General features: G+C 26.7%; 2 protein-coding genes and 1 long non-coding RNA gene across 3 annotated transcripts; 2 read left to right on the top strand and 1 right to left on the bottom strand.

The window, feature by feature from the left end:
- Positions 1–180: 180 nt before the first annotated feature.
- LOC124423392 (facilitated trehalose transporter Tret1) lies at positions 181–10,233 on the top strand. The gene is made up of 6 exons (XM_046961072.1): positions 181–315; positions 1,631–2,562; positions 6,686–6,912; positions 7,164–7,577; positions 7,900–8,474; positions 9,139–10,233. Exons 2-6 carry the CDS (start codon positions 2,516–2,518, stop codon positions 9,457–9,459), a joined length of 1,584 nt encoding a protein of 527 aa, XP_046817028.1. The 5' UTR covers positions 181–315; positions 1,631–2,515; the 3' UTR covers positions 9,460–10,233.
- Positions 6,399–7,163, bottom strand: LOC124423397. The gene is made up of 3 exons (XR_006942067.1): positions 7,025–7,163; positions 6,772–6,917; positions 6,399–6,634 (listed from the first exon to the last, which is right to left on the bottom strand). It is a non-coding gene; the product is annotated as an uncharacterized LOC124423397 (long non-coding RNA).
- Positions 10,234–10,728: 495 nt separating the features above from the next.
- Positions 10,729–14,743, top strand: LOC124423393 (nucleolar protein 56). Its single transcript, XM_046961073.1, has 3 exons — positions 10,729–11,018; positions 11,248–11,816; positions 11,900–14,743. Exons 1-3 carry the CDS (start codon positions 11,016–11,018, stop codon positions 12,834–12,836), a joined length of 1,509 nt encoding a protein of 502 aa, XP_046817029.1. The 5' UTR covers positions 10,729–11,015; the 3' UTR covers positions 12,837–14,743.
- Positions 14,744–15,790: the final 1,047 nt, after the last annotated feature.

Genomic DNA, 15,790 nt, shown 5'->3' with positions numbered 1-15,790 from the left:
GATTTTTGTATTTATTATTAAATTAATTTAACGCATAATCTAACGCATAATTAACTATCGTTCTTAATAAAAATAAAATTAAAAAAAAAAAAAGAAGAAGAAAAAATGAAATAAAATTTTCATTTTGTAATAGACGCAACTCCTAGCACGTACTTATCCCTTTCGAGTGTGCAAAATTTTAAAAAACTGTCGGCCATTAAACACACACTCCAAAATACGAAAATATGCGATATATAATCCTATATATCATCATAAGCGTTTTACATTCAACGACAAGCTCATCGTCTGCTTCTGGCACATTTAATCCGGACATTTGTAAGTAGAATGAGATTAGATGAAATATTATAATAAGCTAAGCCGTCTTCCTTTCTAATTCATTTGATCTAAATACAAAGATTCCTTTTTCCGAAAATTATCGCGCTTACAATTACTTCATTATATATTATCTTTATCGGTAAATAAGAACGAAAGAAACGTAGAAATGTTGTCAATGTGGCCTTGCCGATCAGGTTCAATGTCGTTAATTGTTAGTTGTCGATTAGAACGTATCAATAGTGCTGCCCTTTCATATGATTTTAGAAGATTTTTTTTATTAAGCACTCTGATTAAGAATTAATGCAAGAAGAAAAGGAGCAAGGTTATTGACCAAGAAAATATGTACATTGTAAGTCCGTACTCAGACATTGTGTGTTTCTCTTAATGCCGAATTAATACTTTGATACTCTTTTAAGAAGTGACGTCTATCGCGGGATTTTAATTTGTATTTAACAGTTCAGTATAATATTTCTTATCTTCGTTCATAATAGTAATGAATAAAAAAAATAGTAAATATTTTCAAATATAATTTTCATGATTGATTGATTGGTCCGTTTGAATTGAACTTTCTTATCTTGATATATCAGTCCAAGTATATGCATATTTTATTTTCCTTTTTAATATGAAAAGTATTAAAGTAAAATAATTTTATCGCAGGACAATTTATCGAATGAAACACAAGAAATAAAAACACAATAATAAATATTTATTGTTTAGTTTATGATATACGTTAAAAGCTTATATATATACGTGAAGTACTTCCATGTTTTTCTTTTTCTTTTTTTCTTTTATTTTTTTTAGAGATAAGTTTTTAACTGTGTAACGACACGATAAAAAAAGATATATATATATATATATATAAACAAGGACGAATGATAATATTGAATAATATGAATTATACAAAAATAATTCATCTTTTTTCTATATATTTATATTGAAATAATCAAATTTGAATTTGAATTAGAAAGGATAAATTAGAAAGGCTTTGTTTAGACTGTTAACGAAATATTTAACTTCACAAATTATATATATATATATATATATATATATAACTATAATCCTTTTTTACTATATAAATAATAATAATAATTGTTATATATATAATTAATAGTAACATATATATACATATTGTCATTATTATCGATCTAATGTTGTATATCAGTAGCAAGTTATCTTAGTAATTTCTTTCTTCTATTCCTCCTTATTATTATTATTATCATTATTATTGTTATTATAATTATTTTGAATTCTGTAGTACCGAAAAATTTTATCAAACGAAATTATTTTTATCCTCATGGTTTTTTTTGTATTTTAGGATTGTTGATTGTATTAATCACCCTGATAAAAAATTAGTTAGATCGATAATAATAAAATTAAACGGCTAGGAAATAGATGTATTATTCATCATTGTTGGAAGGACGTATGGAAGTAAAAGGATATATTTGCGCGCACACAGAGAACAATTTTCTTTCGATGTAGAAGAAGAGGGAGTAGAAATCGAAAGTACATCTTACCGGTAGCACACATCAGAACGTATTCAGTCGTCTCCAGAGCGAGCTCGGTAAAGTTGATTGTTTCTTCCTTCTCTTTTTCTTTCTTTTCTCTCTCTCTCTCTCTCTCTCTCTCTCTCTCTCTGTTTCTTTTTTCTATTTCTTTTGCTTTCTGTTTTTCATTTATTGTCTCTATCATTCTCTATCTATCGAGAATAATTTAAGAAAAAAAATTGATCACTTTTCACAATTGGTTTTAATAACTGCTCGATAAACAAGATGAAGGAAGAAGGAAGAAGAAGCAAAAGAGAAAAAGGACAGAACGTTTTCTCGAAGTTATAAACAAAAAAATATACAACTATAGGAAGGTCGAATTGTGTATATGTGTTTGGAAGAAGATCTCTGAGTTTGTTGAGTTTGCTCAATAATAATAAAAGCAAAAGAATGAATCTTTTTGGATCGTTGAAATGTCATCGAATAAACTGTATTAAAAGAGAACGAAGACATAGTGAAAATTAAGAAGTTCATCGTTTTTGTTTTTTCCGACTTGTATAATTTTTTTTCTTTTTATGTTATAAAATATATACTATATAAACTTTGATATTTTCGATATGATCCGTTCGGTATCGATCATTAAATCGTCATTTTTTCATTAAAAATTATTAAATTGTTATAAAACTGAGATTTGTTCGTTGACAACTATCAGGAAGATGACACAAATCAAGAACATGGAAAGTACCATTGAAAATACAGTCAGGTTCGTATGATATAATATTTATTATATAATTATATCTAGTCAATTTTGATAGACTATTCGCGTCAAATTCATCGATTGATATATCGATTCTATACAAAATATCCCGATATAATTCAGTTATATAGGTTAATATCATTTTAATGTTGTATCAATAATTAAATTAATTTAACAGCAATAATAAAATCAATCAATGATTCATTTTTCTTCAACGATCTTATCGTTTGTATATTAAAAAAAAAAAAAAAAATACTATATTCAATGAAATCAAGAAATAAATCGTAACGTTCTTTTATTAAATGATCTTTCAATAAATTTATTTCTTGAAAAATCTTGTTTTTTTCGATTTTCAGTATCAAATTTAATAGTACCTTAGTTTTATGATAAGTTTTGCTTTAAAAAGCGAAGCAAAGTACTATGAACAATTTTCCTTCGGTAGTTGTTTTTTTTTCGAAATAAAAAAAATAATTAATTCATTAAATAGAAACATTATTTTAAAAACCGACATAATTATTCGAGCAACACACACACATATATATATATATTAATCATATTTTATACTAATCTATTTGACGATAATCGTTAAAAAATAAAAAAGGAAAACTTCGTTATTATATTCTATATATAAAAGATCTGTTACGTTTTACTTTAAGATAACTATTTGTTAACATTTTGTCTAAATATTGTGTTTTTATATAAAAATTATGTTTTTATTTGATCTCGAATTATACTTGAAGATATTGGAAAATGATAACAAAAAGACTATCAATTATAACTAAAATAATAAAAAAAACTATTAACTATGAATAAAATAAACACAGAATAAAAGATTTTCTACAAATAAAAGGAAGAAAAAAATAACAATTGAATTAAAATGTCTAATCGTTTCTGTTTATTATGAACATGATAATAATTTTTTCGAATAACGCATTCAACCATTAATAATTTCATTCACGTCAGAAATATTTATGAATTTGATGAATCTTGATTTTCCATGAACCATGAATTTTTTATTCAATATATTTTACAATCTTTATTGTGACAACTAATTTTATTTTTATAATAAACTTCTTGCTAAATTTAGTCACATTGATAAAGTACTTAATTCGTTTAAACAAAAATTATTTACTTTTTTAGAAAAATATGCTTTGAATATATCATTTCTGTCGTCGAGTCATTACATATCTATAATTCATATAATTTATATATCCTATCTCCATCTTTTTTTCGCAAACACTTGAAATTTTTAACATTTCTCTAACAGATATCATTTTCAAAGTATTAATAAATAATTCATACCAAATATAATATATATATAAAATATATGTAGCGATCATCAAAGCGTATAAGAAATTTTCTTATTTTTATAACAAATCTAATCAGTATGTGAACGAAACAATTTTTGTTTTTGCTTCTTCTTTTTGGATTAAATTTATCGGCTAAACTTTTATTTTGTTAAGACGCCTACTGACGAACGGCAAATTTAAATATTTCTTAAAATAATATTCATACTTCTTCAGTTTGTTTTAGAATTTTAAGTCGATCTTAAATCGTTTAATATTTATCATTTTTAATGTCATTTGAATTAAGTTATGTAACATTATTACAGTTTATTTTTTTGATAAAAGAATGATATGCTCATTAGGATCACGTGATAGATTAATTTATCTTCATTTTATTAGTTTTAAATCTTCTCAACTGAAAATGATATGTAAAGTAAGTTTTATGAAAATAATGATCCTTTTTATCTTATTAAACCTCCTTTTCTCTAGTTCATCATCTCGTACATATTACGAATTTTATTTAGTTTATCTTTAGTTTGCTTGATATTAACTCTATTTTATTGCTTCAGAAATATGTCATTTTCATTTCATAATATGCTCCATAATTGTTTATTTAGAAACAATAAATGACATTAATTGACAAATGGCCGTAAATACGTACGATTTGTTTCAGATTGATAACTATAGTTGATAAACAATAAATTTAAGTAATATTGTTTCTTTGTCGCTTGTTATCATTTCTTTAGACTTTATTGTAAATATTTATTATTGAAAAAATAAAATTTAATTTATCTAAATAAATAAACGCCGATGACAAAATATTAACTGAAATAACATTTTTATAAGTGCAATCTGTAAAAACAGAATATTTAATATATTCTGCTCATTTTTCTTATTTTCCTTTTTTTTTCCTTTTTTTCTTTTTTTAAATTCTACGATAAAATTATCCAGCGTATCGATGAAATAATAAATAAGTATATAATTAACCATGTAATATAAATGAAGAAGTGCAATGGAAAACACGTTTGCGATCAGGTTACTGACCATGATGATCAGCGATGCAGCTGAGAAAAACATCGACGTATACCAATAAAGTCCTTCAAGTTTTTTTTTCTTTTCTAACATACGAGACTCATTCTAGACAATACAAGATTTATAATTATATTATTACATGATTAGCTTGTTAAAAGTACTTGGAAAAGTAATGACACTATACATCGATAATCGAAGATATAAAGGGAAGATCGTATGGTTCGATAAACTCTTACTTCATAAATATTTATAATTTTTAAGCAGCAACGTCAGTTTCTGATTATTTAAAGCAACAATTAGAATATGCGTGTAAATAGATTCTAAATGTGTTAAATATTTCAATTGACATCTATAATGTATAGGTATTTAAATTTATCCATTTTCTTTTCAATTTTTTTCTTTTTTCGATAGCAATTACGTACATTCAACAATACATTTATGTAATTGTATTTGAAATATTTTCTACAAAAATAATTATTATATTCCTGAGAATCAAAGTATTATTCCTTAATGTTATTCGAAGAAATGCATAATTTCAAACTTATTTACGACTCTTCATTTATCGACAGGTACAAAATCAAGTTTATTTCAAAGAAACGTTTGATTTATTTTATTCGTTAATTAGTATTTCTTTGGAATATAATCGCCAGGTTTCCCTTAGACAAATCAACTTAAAATATTCTAGGAAAGAAATCAATATATATAATCATTCATTAACTGACATGATACAACGAATACAATGAAAAAGAACATTATTGGAAAATTGTCGCGAAAATTTATTATATTATAATATATTACACTTGTAAGTACGTATGCACATATACAGGGTGTTTCAACTAACTATAGTACTTGAAATATCTTTGTTAATTTTAATGATATGAGAGAATTACAAAAAGAAAATTATACAGATTACAATTTTCTTCCGCAAAGTTGACGATATCAAATTCTCATTCTTCAAAGAATGTTTTACAAAAAGCATTCCTTTCAACCATTTGTCATTTGTAATTACATAATAATTTTTCAACCGGCAAACATTATTTTGTAACGGAAACGGCAAGTTACGTAAATGACTCGCCTATATTCAAGTGGATCACGATAGAATGGATTTGATCCAGGACAAGTGAATGGCCTGAACCAGTTGTGTGCAACGACACGGTTTATTCAAAAGAAAAAAGAAAAAAGAAAAAAAAAAAACATTGAAATGATTAGCCCATGGGCATTCATGGCTCTAAGAATCAATTTTCTTTCTTTCGTTCGTTCATCCTATAGCTATTCTCCTTTCATGATTCTCACCGCGAATAGATATACGTACGTTTAGTTTCGTCATTGACATAATTTAACGTGAAAGGGTCTCAATACAACGATCGCGTTTATGTAATCCCAATGTACATACTACGTTCTCGGCATTTTATATAATCCAACATCCTCGTAAAACACTGTACAAGTGCCGAGGTACGATTTTCTTATTTTCAAGAATGCTCTTTTAAATGGCATATTTTAATAGGATTGAAAAATGAAACAAGATTTCAATAGAGATTTCGAAATGTCTTTATTACTTCCGATTATACTTAAGAATAGTGTTCACAAGTCATTCTAGAAGTAAGTTGAATCAGTTGATGTTATATGTCTAATGACCATTTACTCTCGTTTATTCGATCATAAGAGTGATATACAGTCAAAGACAAAATTGACACGTTTGACCAAAGTATTTTATAGTTAATATATATGTAATGTTCCCAGTAATAATTAAATATTTTAATCTATAAAAAGAAAATAATATTTAGATAAATTTTGCTTGAATAAATTTTCAGCAATGGTGAAAAAATAACACCGGTGGAATTAAACGGCGATGTTGGCGATAATCTAGCGCCTATTTCAAAATATCGAGAAGCCTTACCACAGTGCTGTGCTGTGGGCGCAAAAAATCTAGTCCTGATCACGTTTGGTTCGACTTTGGGCTTCTCGACAATTCTGATACCAGAATTACAAGGCAAGAATTCTGAAATTCCCACAACTATTGAAGAAATTACGTGGATCAGTAAGCTATTAAATAAATATATCAAATTAATCATTATTTCATTTTTCGAAATAACTAGTTTTTGTTCGTCACAATTTTATAGTACAATTTATTTTCATTTTAAATTATTTACTTTTTTACTTGTACTGCATATTCCATTATTTTATATTACATATATCCAAACACTTATAATCACAATTTCATATACCATGCGTTTGTATTCTTTTTCTTTTTTCTTTTTTTTTAACGTTCTTTTATCTTTCTCATTACAGGCAGTTTAAATTTGTTTCTTGTACCATTAGGCTGTTTCGTAAGCGGCCCAATATCCCAGTATTTAGGTAGAAAACGAACGATGATGATCGCAAATATCCCGTTCATAATGGCCTGGCTGACTTTCCATTACTCTTACAATACTACCATGCTGTTCATAGCTCTAGCAATGACAGGACTTACCGGTGGATTGATCGAAGCACCAGTGATGACATATGTTGCCGAAGTTACCCAACCTCGTTTACGAGGAATGTTATCAGCTACATCCACCATGTCCGTCATTTTAGGAGTTTTCACACAGATGCTCGGCGGTAGCTTAACCAATTGGAGAACGGTGGCAGTGATTAATTTGACATATCCACTCGTGTGTTTTATCGCACTCCTCATGGTTCCCGAGAGTCCTCATTGGCTAGCCGGTAAAAGCAGATCTTATATTGTTTACTATTAAATCATTCGAGTCTATTAATCATATATTCTCTATTAAACATATATATATATATATACGCAAACTGTTATCATTAATACATAATCGATTAAAAAAAAAAAAAAAAGCATCCGCCACGTAAAAAAGTTAAAAATAAAGATAAAGATTACATGATTAGATTATTACATGGCTATTAATGTTATTGATCGTACGATATAAAATCTTTTTTGCTAAAGAAACCTCTCGTTTAATTATACAACAATCATTTTACTCAATATCAATTTTATATTTGAAAAATCCAATTGATGCTTTAGCAAAGGGTCGTACGAAGGAAGCTGAAAGAGCTTTGTGTTGGCTCCGTGGATGGGTTACTCCAGCACACGTGAAAACGGAGTTCATTGGACTTTGCGATATTGTGAGGAAACCGGTGGACACAACGTCGGAAAAAGAGAAACTTTGGAAATCTTACAAGAAAAAGACATGTTATGTGCCTTTTATATTGGTGACAACAGCCTTTTTCATTGGTGCATTTGGTGGTACTTCGATTCTCCAGACTTTTGCCGTTGTCATTTTCGAAGAAATGAGTGCACCCATCGACAAATACACGGCTGCAGTATTTCTTGGGATCGCTGAATTAGTTGGCACAGTGACCTGTGTATCAACCATTCATTTTATCGGGAAACGCTTGTTAACTTTCTTCTCTTTAATTGGAATAGGATCCAGTTTGCTTCTAGCGGTTATTTATGGTTATCTCAACGATAATCAAATTATTCATGGAGAAAATTATACCTGGATACCGATGACCTTGATGATAGCTGCCGCCTTTCTCTCTCACATTGGTATCAGGTTATTACCTTGGATTCTAGCCGGTGAAGTATTTCCTGTTAAGGTTGGTACATGATGATGGTATATGATAATCATAGAGTATAATATTGCAATATTTTTTTTTAAATAAAAATCGAATAGTTTATGTCACTTTAAATAGCTCCTTTCTTTCGAAAATGAAAATGTAGATGGCAGAAGCATACATTCTTCCTTAATGTAAAAGAATTAAAATCTAATTATACATTGAACTCATAGCTATTTTAATTCATTCGTTTCATCATAGACTTCGTAGAAATTGTTCGACTTATCATTAAAACTTTATCAAATTGTCAATATTTCTGTATAAGATAACGTTAAAGAAGGTTATTAATTATCATGAATTAATATGTCAACAGTTTTAAAAGTCAAAATATTAGTTTATCATTGACATTCTTATTCACATTTATTTAAAATAAGCTTTATATCTTTTGTAATAAATACCTATTAAATAAAATGTTTATATGTGAATTATATAAAAGAAAATATCAGTCGTATTTTTCTTAAAAAAAAAAAAAGTAGAAGGAAAGAAAGAAAAATATGAAAACATTAATCCGCGTCTAATTCGAAATAGTATCGTAAAACATTTAACTTAAAATAACAATTTTATACATTTCTTTTTTTTTTTTTAATATTGAATGCAAATGATATAATTTAATATATATTTCAATTGTATTTGCATTAATTTCTAGGTACGAAGTAGCGCAACTGGAGTAGCTGGTTCAATCGGATATATTTTCATGTCGATCGCAAACAAGACTTTTCTGTACATGAAGACTAGTATGTCTCTATCAGGGACGTTGTTTTTTTATGCCTTAATAAATTTCGTTGGTGGAATTGTACTTTATTATATATTACCAGAAACGGAAGGTAGAACGTTAAGGGAAATTGAGGAACATTATGCTGGAGTGCAAAATTTAAAGGACAGACCAAAGAAAGAAGAGCTACCATTCAAAGAGAAATGGGCAGCAACAAATCCAGCTGTCATTTATGATGACGAAAGCAAACTTTAAATTACCATTTCAGTTACAAAAACCTACTGAAATTATATACATATATGTATATATATATATACATATATCAATCTGATATTGAGATTAACTATACGTTACGCCAGTTTTTAAAACATAGATGATAAATCTCGGACTTCTTCGTATTCGAGGTTGTTTACTGCATTTTAACTTCAAGAAAAAAGAAGCTTCCTATTTTTTAGAATTAGATCTTAAACATTTTAAATGTAAAAATTTTACGTCGTCTTTTAAAACGATTGTGAGCAAGGGTGAATTATTTAATCGTTGAAAGAATTCGTGTGTTTGTATTTTTTAAAACATATATTTCTTAACATGTATGTATGTAAAATGTTTTATATAAAACGTCTAATATATATATATATATATATATATATATATATATATATATATATATGTATATCTTCACACAATGCATATGACTTTATGAGACTTTTACAAATTCACTTAGAAAATTTTGAATTTGTGAATTTTGATTGATCTTTCAAGCGATTTTTAAACGAAGATCGGAAATAATACGTAACCATTTCCAGAAATTGTTTGTGCCGTAAAATACTTAAGATTTGAAGAACCTTTTGTGGTATTTTTGGTATTTTTAATTTCTTGTAGTAAGTACTTCTTTTTAATATTTTGTAACGAGGAGTCGTAGTAGAATGACATTTTCTTAAACTACGAAAATTAATGATATTGTACGTATGTGCACATATGACAAAGCAATGTAATATTATTTGTAAAATTTTAATCGAATGTTTACCCAAATTTCGATTTCATAGTTTTCCTTAATCTTAAACATGCTTTCGAATTAGATCTGATACGACTGATTTCGGACTCGTTAATCAATTTTTCCGTGAAAATAATTTCCTTGCGATTTCTAAGCTTGTTATGTGTCATAATGTAAAATTCGTTTGGTCAGGCTATTTGAATATATAAAATCATCTTTTCTATTGATAATAGTTTTTTCGAAATTTACAAGATAATCAAATACATGAAAATAGAAAGCGGCGATTGTGCGTCAAACAAAAGATCAAACGATTTACTTCGTTTGCAATTGAAATCGATTTTATGATCGATTTTATTAATAAATTTATCGAATTAATTACAAATCGTATAAAGTTCGTATATCAATTATTTTATATATTAGTATGAAATAAGAATTGTCTTTAATTTAGGGAGAATTTATATGAATGAACGAATTGAAATGAAATATAGCGATAGTTAAATGAAAATCACCCAAAGGCTAGCTTAAAGCGTTTACACACTGTTTTGTGATTGGTTGATCTCGATCTGATGTACGTTTGGAATCTTTTAGGCTAAGTTTCTATTGGTTCCTATAAACAAGAGTACTACATACAATAGTCACGAGTAGAGTTAAGATTACAGGATGTTTGATATCAACCATCTTTCTGCATTAGGATATAGGAATTTAATGTACGATATTCACTATTTCCGGTACACATGGTTGTATCTCAGTTACATTATTTGATACTTATTTGTATATTATATATTTTACTACAGTGAATGGAATATACAAAGCATAAAATATGGTAAGATAAGTTGTATCATTCTTTTGTTTTATTATTAATATAAATATTTATAAATCTAACAAAATCCAATGATATATTGTAAATAATATCATTGTATAAGGGTTATTTATTACCATCAATTGTGAAGTAAAAATAAATATTTTTTTCACTCGTTGATATAAAGATAATGTTAGAAAGATAATTAACATTGTACATCATAATTTTTTAAACATAAACGATTATTTTCCAGGCACTTTACGTTTTATATGAGCATGCAGCTGGCTATGCTGTATTCGGCGTTAAAGAATTTGAAGAAGTAGGAATGTTATTACCTCAAGTTGAAGCATCAGTAACAGATTTATCAAGATTTAATGCTGTGGTAAAGCTCGTTGGATTTTCACCTTTCAAAACTGCTTTAGCTGCATTAGAGAATGTGAACAGTATCTCGGAAGGCATAGTACCCGAAGACCTACAATTGTTTTTAGATTCTATTTTGCCTAAATCCGATCAGAAAAACAAAATCATTCTTGGTGTATCAGATCCAAAATTAGGTGCCAGTATCACAGAGATATTGGATATAAAATGTGACCATACAGGTGCTGTACCTGAAATTATCAGAGGAGTAAGATTTCACTTTCACCATTTAATTAAAGGTTTTACTGCCAAAAGTTCTGCAGTAGCTCAGCTTGGACTTGGTCATAGTTATTCAAGAGCTAAAGTTAAATTTAATGTTAATCGTGTGGATAATATGATTATACAAGGTATAGCTTTGCTGGATCAACTGGACAAAGACATAAATACATTTAGTATGCGCATACGGTAAGTTGTAGTAATGATTTTTAAGATAATATTCGATATATTTTATCCAAAATCTATATCAAAGAATATTTACTCTGTTCTAGTGAATGGTATAGTTACCATTTTCCAGAATTAGTAAAGATTGTTCCTGAAAATTATATGTATGCCAAAGTGACACAATTAATTAAAAATAGAAAAGAATTAACAGAAGAAAAGTTGGAAGCATTGGAAGAAATTGTTATGGACAGTGCAAAGGCTGAAGCAATTATAGATGCCTCTAAATCATCTATGGGCATGGACATCAGTCCTGTGGATCTTCTTAATATTGAAATGTTTGCTAGACGTGTAATAGGATTGGCAGATTATCGAAAGCAATTGGCTGAATATTTAAAATCTAAAATGACTGATATTGCACCGAATTTGGCTACTCTTATAGGGGATCAAGTAGGAGCTAGATTAATAGCTCATGCTGGATCATTAACCAATTTAGCAAAATATCCTGCATCTACTGTTCAGATATTAGGAGCAGAAAAAGCATTATTTAGAGCATTAAAGACAAAAGGTAATACACCTAAATATGGATTACTATTCCATTCTACATTTATTGGCCGTGCTGGTACTAAAAACAAAGGAAGAATATCCAGGTATTTGGCCAATAAATGCTCTATTGCATCAAGAATAGATTGCTTCGCTGAGACACCAACAAATATCTTTGGTGAAAAATTACGACAACAAGTGGAGGACCGTTTGAAGTTCTATGAAACTGGTGAGATACCTAAAAAAAATATAGACGTGATGCAAGAGGCACTTGAAGAAGCTCAACATGTAATAGCTAATCTGGAAATGGAATCACAGAAGAAGAAAAAGAAAAAAAATAAGAAAAGAAAACAAGAAGAATTACAAAATGGTAATACTGCTACTAATGGTATTCATGAAAATGGAGACAAAGAAGAACTTGTTCAGGAGAGCGAAGAACCTTTAAAAAAGAAAAAGAAAAAGAAAAAGTCCAAAAGTATAGGTGATAGTATGGAAATATCATAAATAACATTAAACTTTACTATTTGTATTATTGCTATATCTATATTATCTCACACACATTAAAAGAACTGGCATATTCAACTTATAGAATTTTATAAATTTTCAAAAATGTTTTCTACATACTTCCCTCAGAAACACAAGTTAATAGAATTATCTCCTTTAAACTCATATAAAGTGTATCATCTGAAATATTTCCTATAAAAGTTCCATAGTTTTACGGAGACCACTGTGTATAATAAAAATGATTTTATTCCATTGCAAAAGATTAATCAGACAAAGGCATCAATTTTGTTTTTTTCAATGGAATGTTATATTTTATTTATTTATAAATAATAGCTGCTTTGAAAGTAAATTACAGTATATAATCCAGTATATTGATAAATAAGTAAACGTTTACAAGAGTCGAGGATTTATAAATAAATAAGATTTTATTTAAAAATAAACAAGAAAGTTGATCTTTTTACCTCATTAATTTTTTGCAATAGAATAAAATTATTTTTACGTTACACTACTTTCCATAAAATTGCAAGAATTTAATTATCTAGGAATTTTTTTTTTTTTTTTTTTTTTTTTTTAATTTGTATTACAATAGAAATATTTTAGGTAATAAATATAGGTGATATATCCTGTATATTACAACAAATTTTTTTCAAATAAGTTTTGCTCTTAATATTTTCTGTTTTATTATATTGAAAAATGCTGTATCATTAGAATCATACTTGCATTTTGAAGCTATCTTATGTGTTATGAATTTTTTCATTAGGACATCTGTTATATAGATCATTATAATTTTATTTTTTTCTCCAAAATTCAAAATTATAAATGATAAATAAAAACAGAACTTTATATATATATATATATATATATATTATGATATGTAATATTCTGTAAAATTTTTTTATTTATAAGCTTACCTTATTTTATTAGAAATCCTATAGTTTATGAAAGAAGGCGCTAAGTATAATATGATGTATAAAAATTAACTATTTTAAATATATTTTATATTGTGTCATAATTTAAATTTATATATACATATACATATATATGTGTGTATATGTATATGTATATGTATACGAATATATATGCACATATGTGTATAGGAAAATATGAATAGAATCCAGGACTGATAAATATACTTAATGTTTCCATACGTGTTTTCATCAATAATTACATAATTTTTACATTACGAAACAGTTTTCTACAAATTGAAAAATATACCTTTGTCAAGAAATTGTAAAATATACCTTTTTTTAGTCAAATTATTTGGTGCAATAGTTAAATCTTCTTACATTAGTTTTCCCAAACTCCACAATTCAAAACTATGTTAAGGTATTCTACTATTAAACTTATAGATATATTTTTTTTAAACGGAAAGTTAAAATCTGTTATAAAAACTTTGTGATACTCCTATTTGATTATACATTGTAATATGTTTATTTCTTTATTTATATATATATACATATATAATCTTATGTGACCTTATTGTCACATTTAATCTGGTAAATATTAAATGAATAAATTCAAGTAGTATTTCATACAAATAAGGAAGATGGTGGTATTATGGAAAAAAAAAAAAATAAAACATTAAATAATTTTTGTATTAACACCAGCACCAATGAGCATTTAATAACGATAAAATTGTTATGCAAATATTTCAATCGATAGTTACAATTATAAGTTCTATACTAAATAAAATTCAGTCAAAAATGCCTAAATTATTCATTTGTTATCAAATGCACTTGTATGTCACAAACAACATTGCTATTCTGAATTAATATCAAAAGGAATGATACAAGTAAAACCATGCCATATTGTTGCATTGAAAGTTATAGATATATTTATTCTAGTGCATAATTTTTAAAATATCCATTTAAATGTTGATATGTACTAGTATGTTTTTTTTTTTTTTTTCAAATATTTATTACAATGATATATAAATTACTAAATATGAAATTATATTTTCCGAACTGTGACATGCACTATACTTTTGTAAGAAAATATAGATTTCAAAGCTGTTAGATCATATGCATGAAATTACTGATCTGTAATAAGTACATTTACAGTGCATATAATTAACAAGCTATTGCTTAGAATGAAAGCACAATGATTTGGTATATACTTAAACAAAGTAAAACCTATGACATTTAATATTCTATATAATTTTACATTTAACTTAAGTTTTACATTTTATTAGATTTATTAGATTTATTATTTATTGGAATAGATGACAGCTGTACATTCCCACTCTAACACATATATATATATATATATATATATATATATATATATATATATATAAATTATAATTACTTGCTAATAATCTGATTTTAGCTTTAATCTAGTTTGACTCTCTAAAAAGGCCTCTGAAATTCTACAATACATTTGTGCCTGTTCTAATCTTTGCATGAAGTTTTTATATTTATAATATTTATAATCATTTATATTTGTACAATATATATTTTCTATCGTAACACTTTAAAAATATATACCCCTTTGCATTATTCGTATTACTTCATATAAAATGCACAAATAATGGAAAATGTAAAGGGCGAGTTCGATGTACTTCCTTTACAGCATTCAGTCTCTGATCGTGTAAAAATCTGTGTAAAATATCTCTGAGGTTTATAATATTACATTAAATCAACTTGAATATCTCAATAATTTTCTCTCCATACAATACAATTATTGAATAAATTAACTTATTCAACAATTCATTTTACATTTAATAATTTGAAATAAAATTACTGATGATAATCATGTAACAATAATTTATGATACATCAAGTTATTTATAATAATTCGTTAAAAAATTCAACAAACAAGCGAACCAGATATATTTATAAATTAAATAAACATGCGTTCACATTCTTAGCATTCAATAGTCATCAGTATACATATTACACCGAATGGATAAAAAAAAAAAATTTAAACTCATTGAGTACAAATGTATCACTAATG

The sequence above is a fragment of the Vespa crabro genome, chromosome 4 (genome assembly GCF_910589235.1).
Source record: "Vespa crabro chromosome 4, iyVesCrab1.2, whole genome shotgun sequence".
NCBI classification, from domain to species: domain Eukaryota; kingdom Metazoa; phylum Arthropoda; class Insecta; order Hymenoptera; family Vespidae; genus Vespa; species Vespa crabro.
Note: the sequence above shows the minus strand (reverse complement) of the source record. Positions and strands in the feature narration are given on the sequence as shown.

Bases quoted from the DNA above. Each gene is read 5' to 3' on its own strand.
- LOC124423393 (XM_046961073.1), top strand. The intron at 11,817-11,899 runs GTAAGTTGTAGT...ACTCTGTTCTAG, and splicing joins ACATTTAGTATGCGCATACG to TGAATGGTATAGTTACCATT.
- LOC124423392 (XM_046961072.1), top strand. From the start codon at position 2,516: ATGACACAAATCAAGAACATGGAAAGTACCATTGAAAATACAGTCAG. The intron at 7,578-7,899 runs GTAAAAGCAGAT...TTGATGCTTTAG, and splicing joins GAGTCCTCATTGGCTAGCCG to CAAAGGGTCGTACGAAGGAA. The intron at 8,475-9,138 runs GTTGGTACATGA...ATTAATTTCTAG, and splicing joins GTGAAGTATTTCCTGTTAAG to GTACGAAGTAGCGCAACTGG.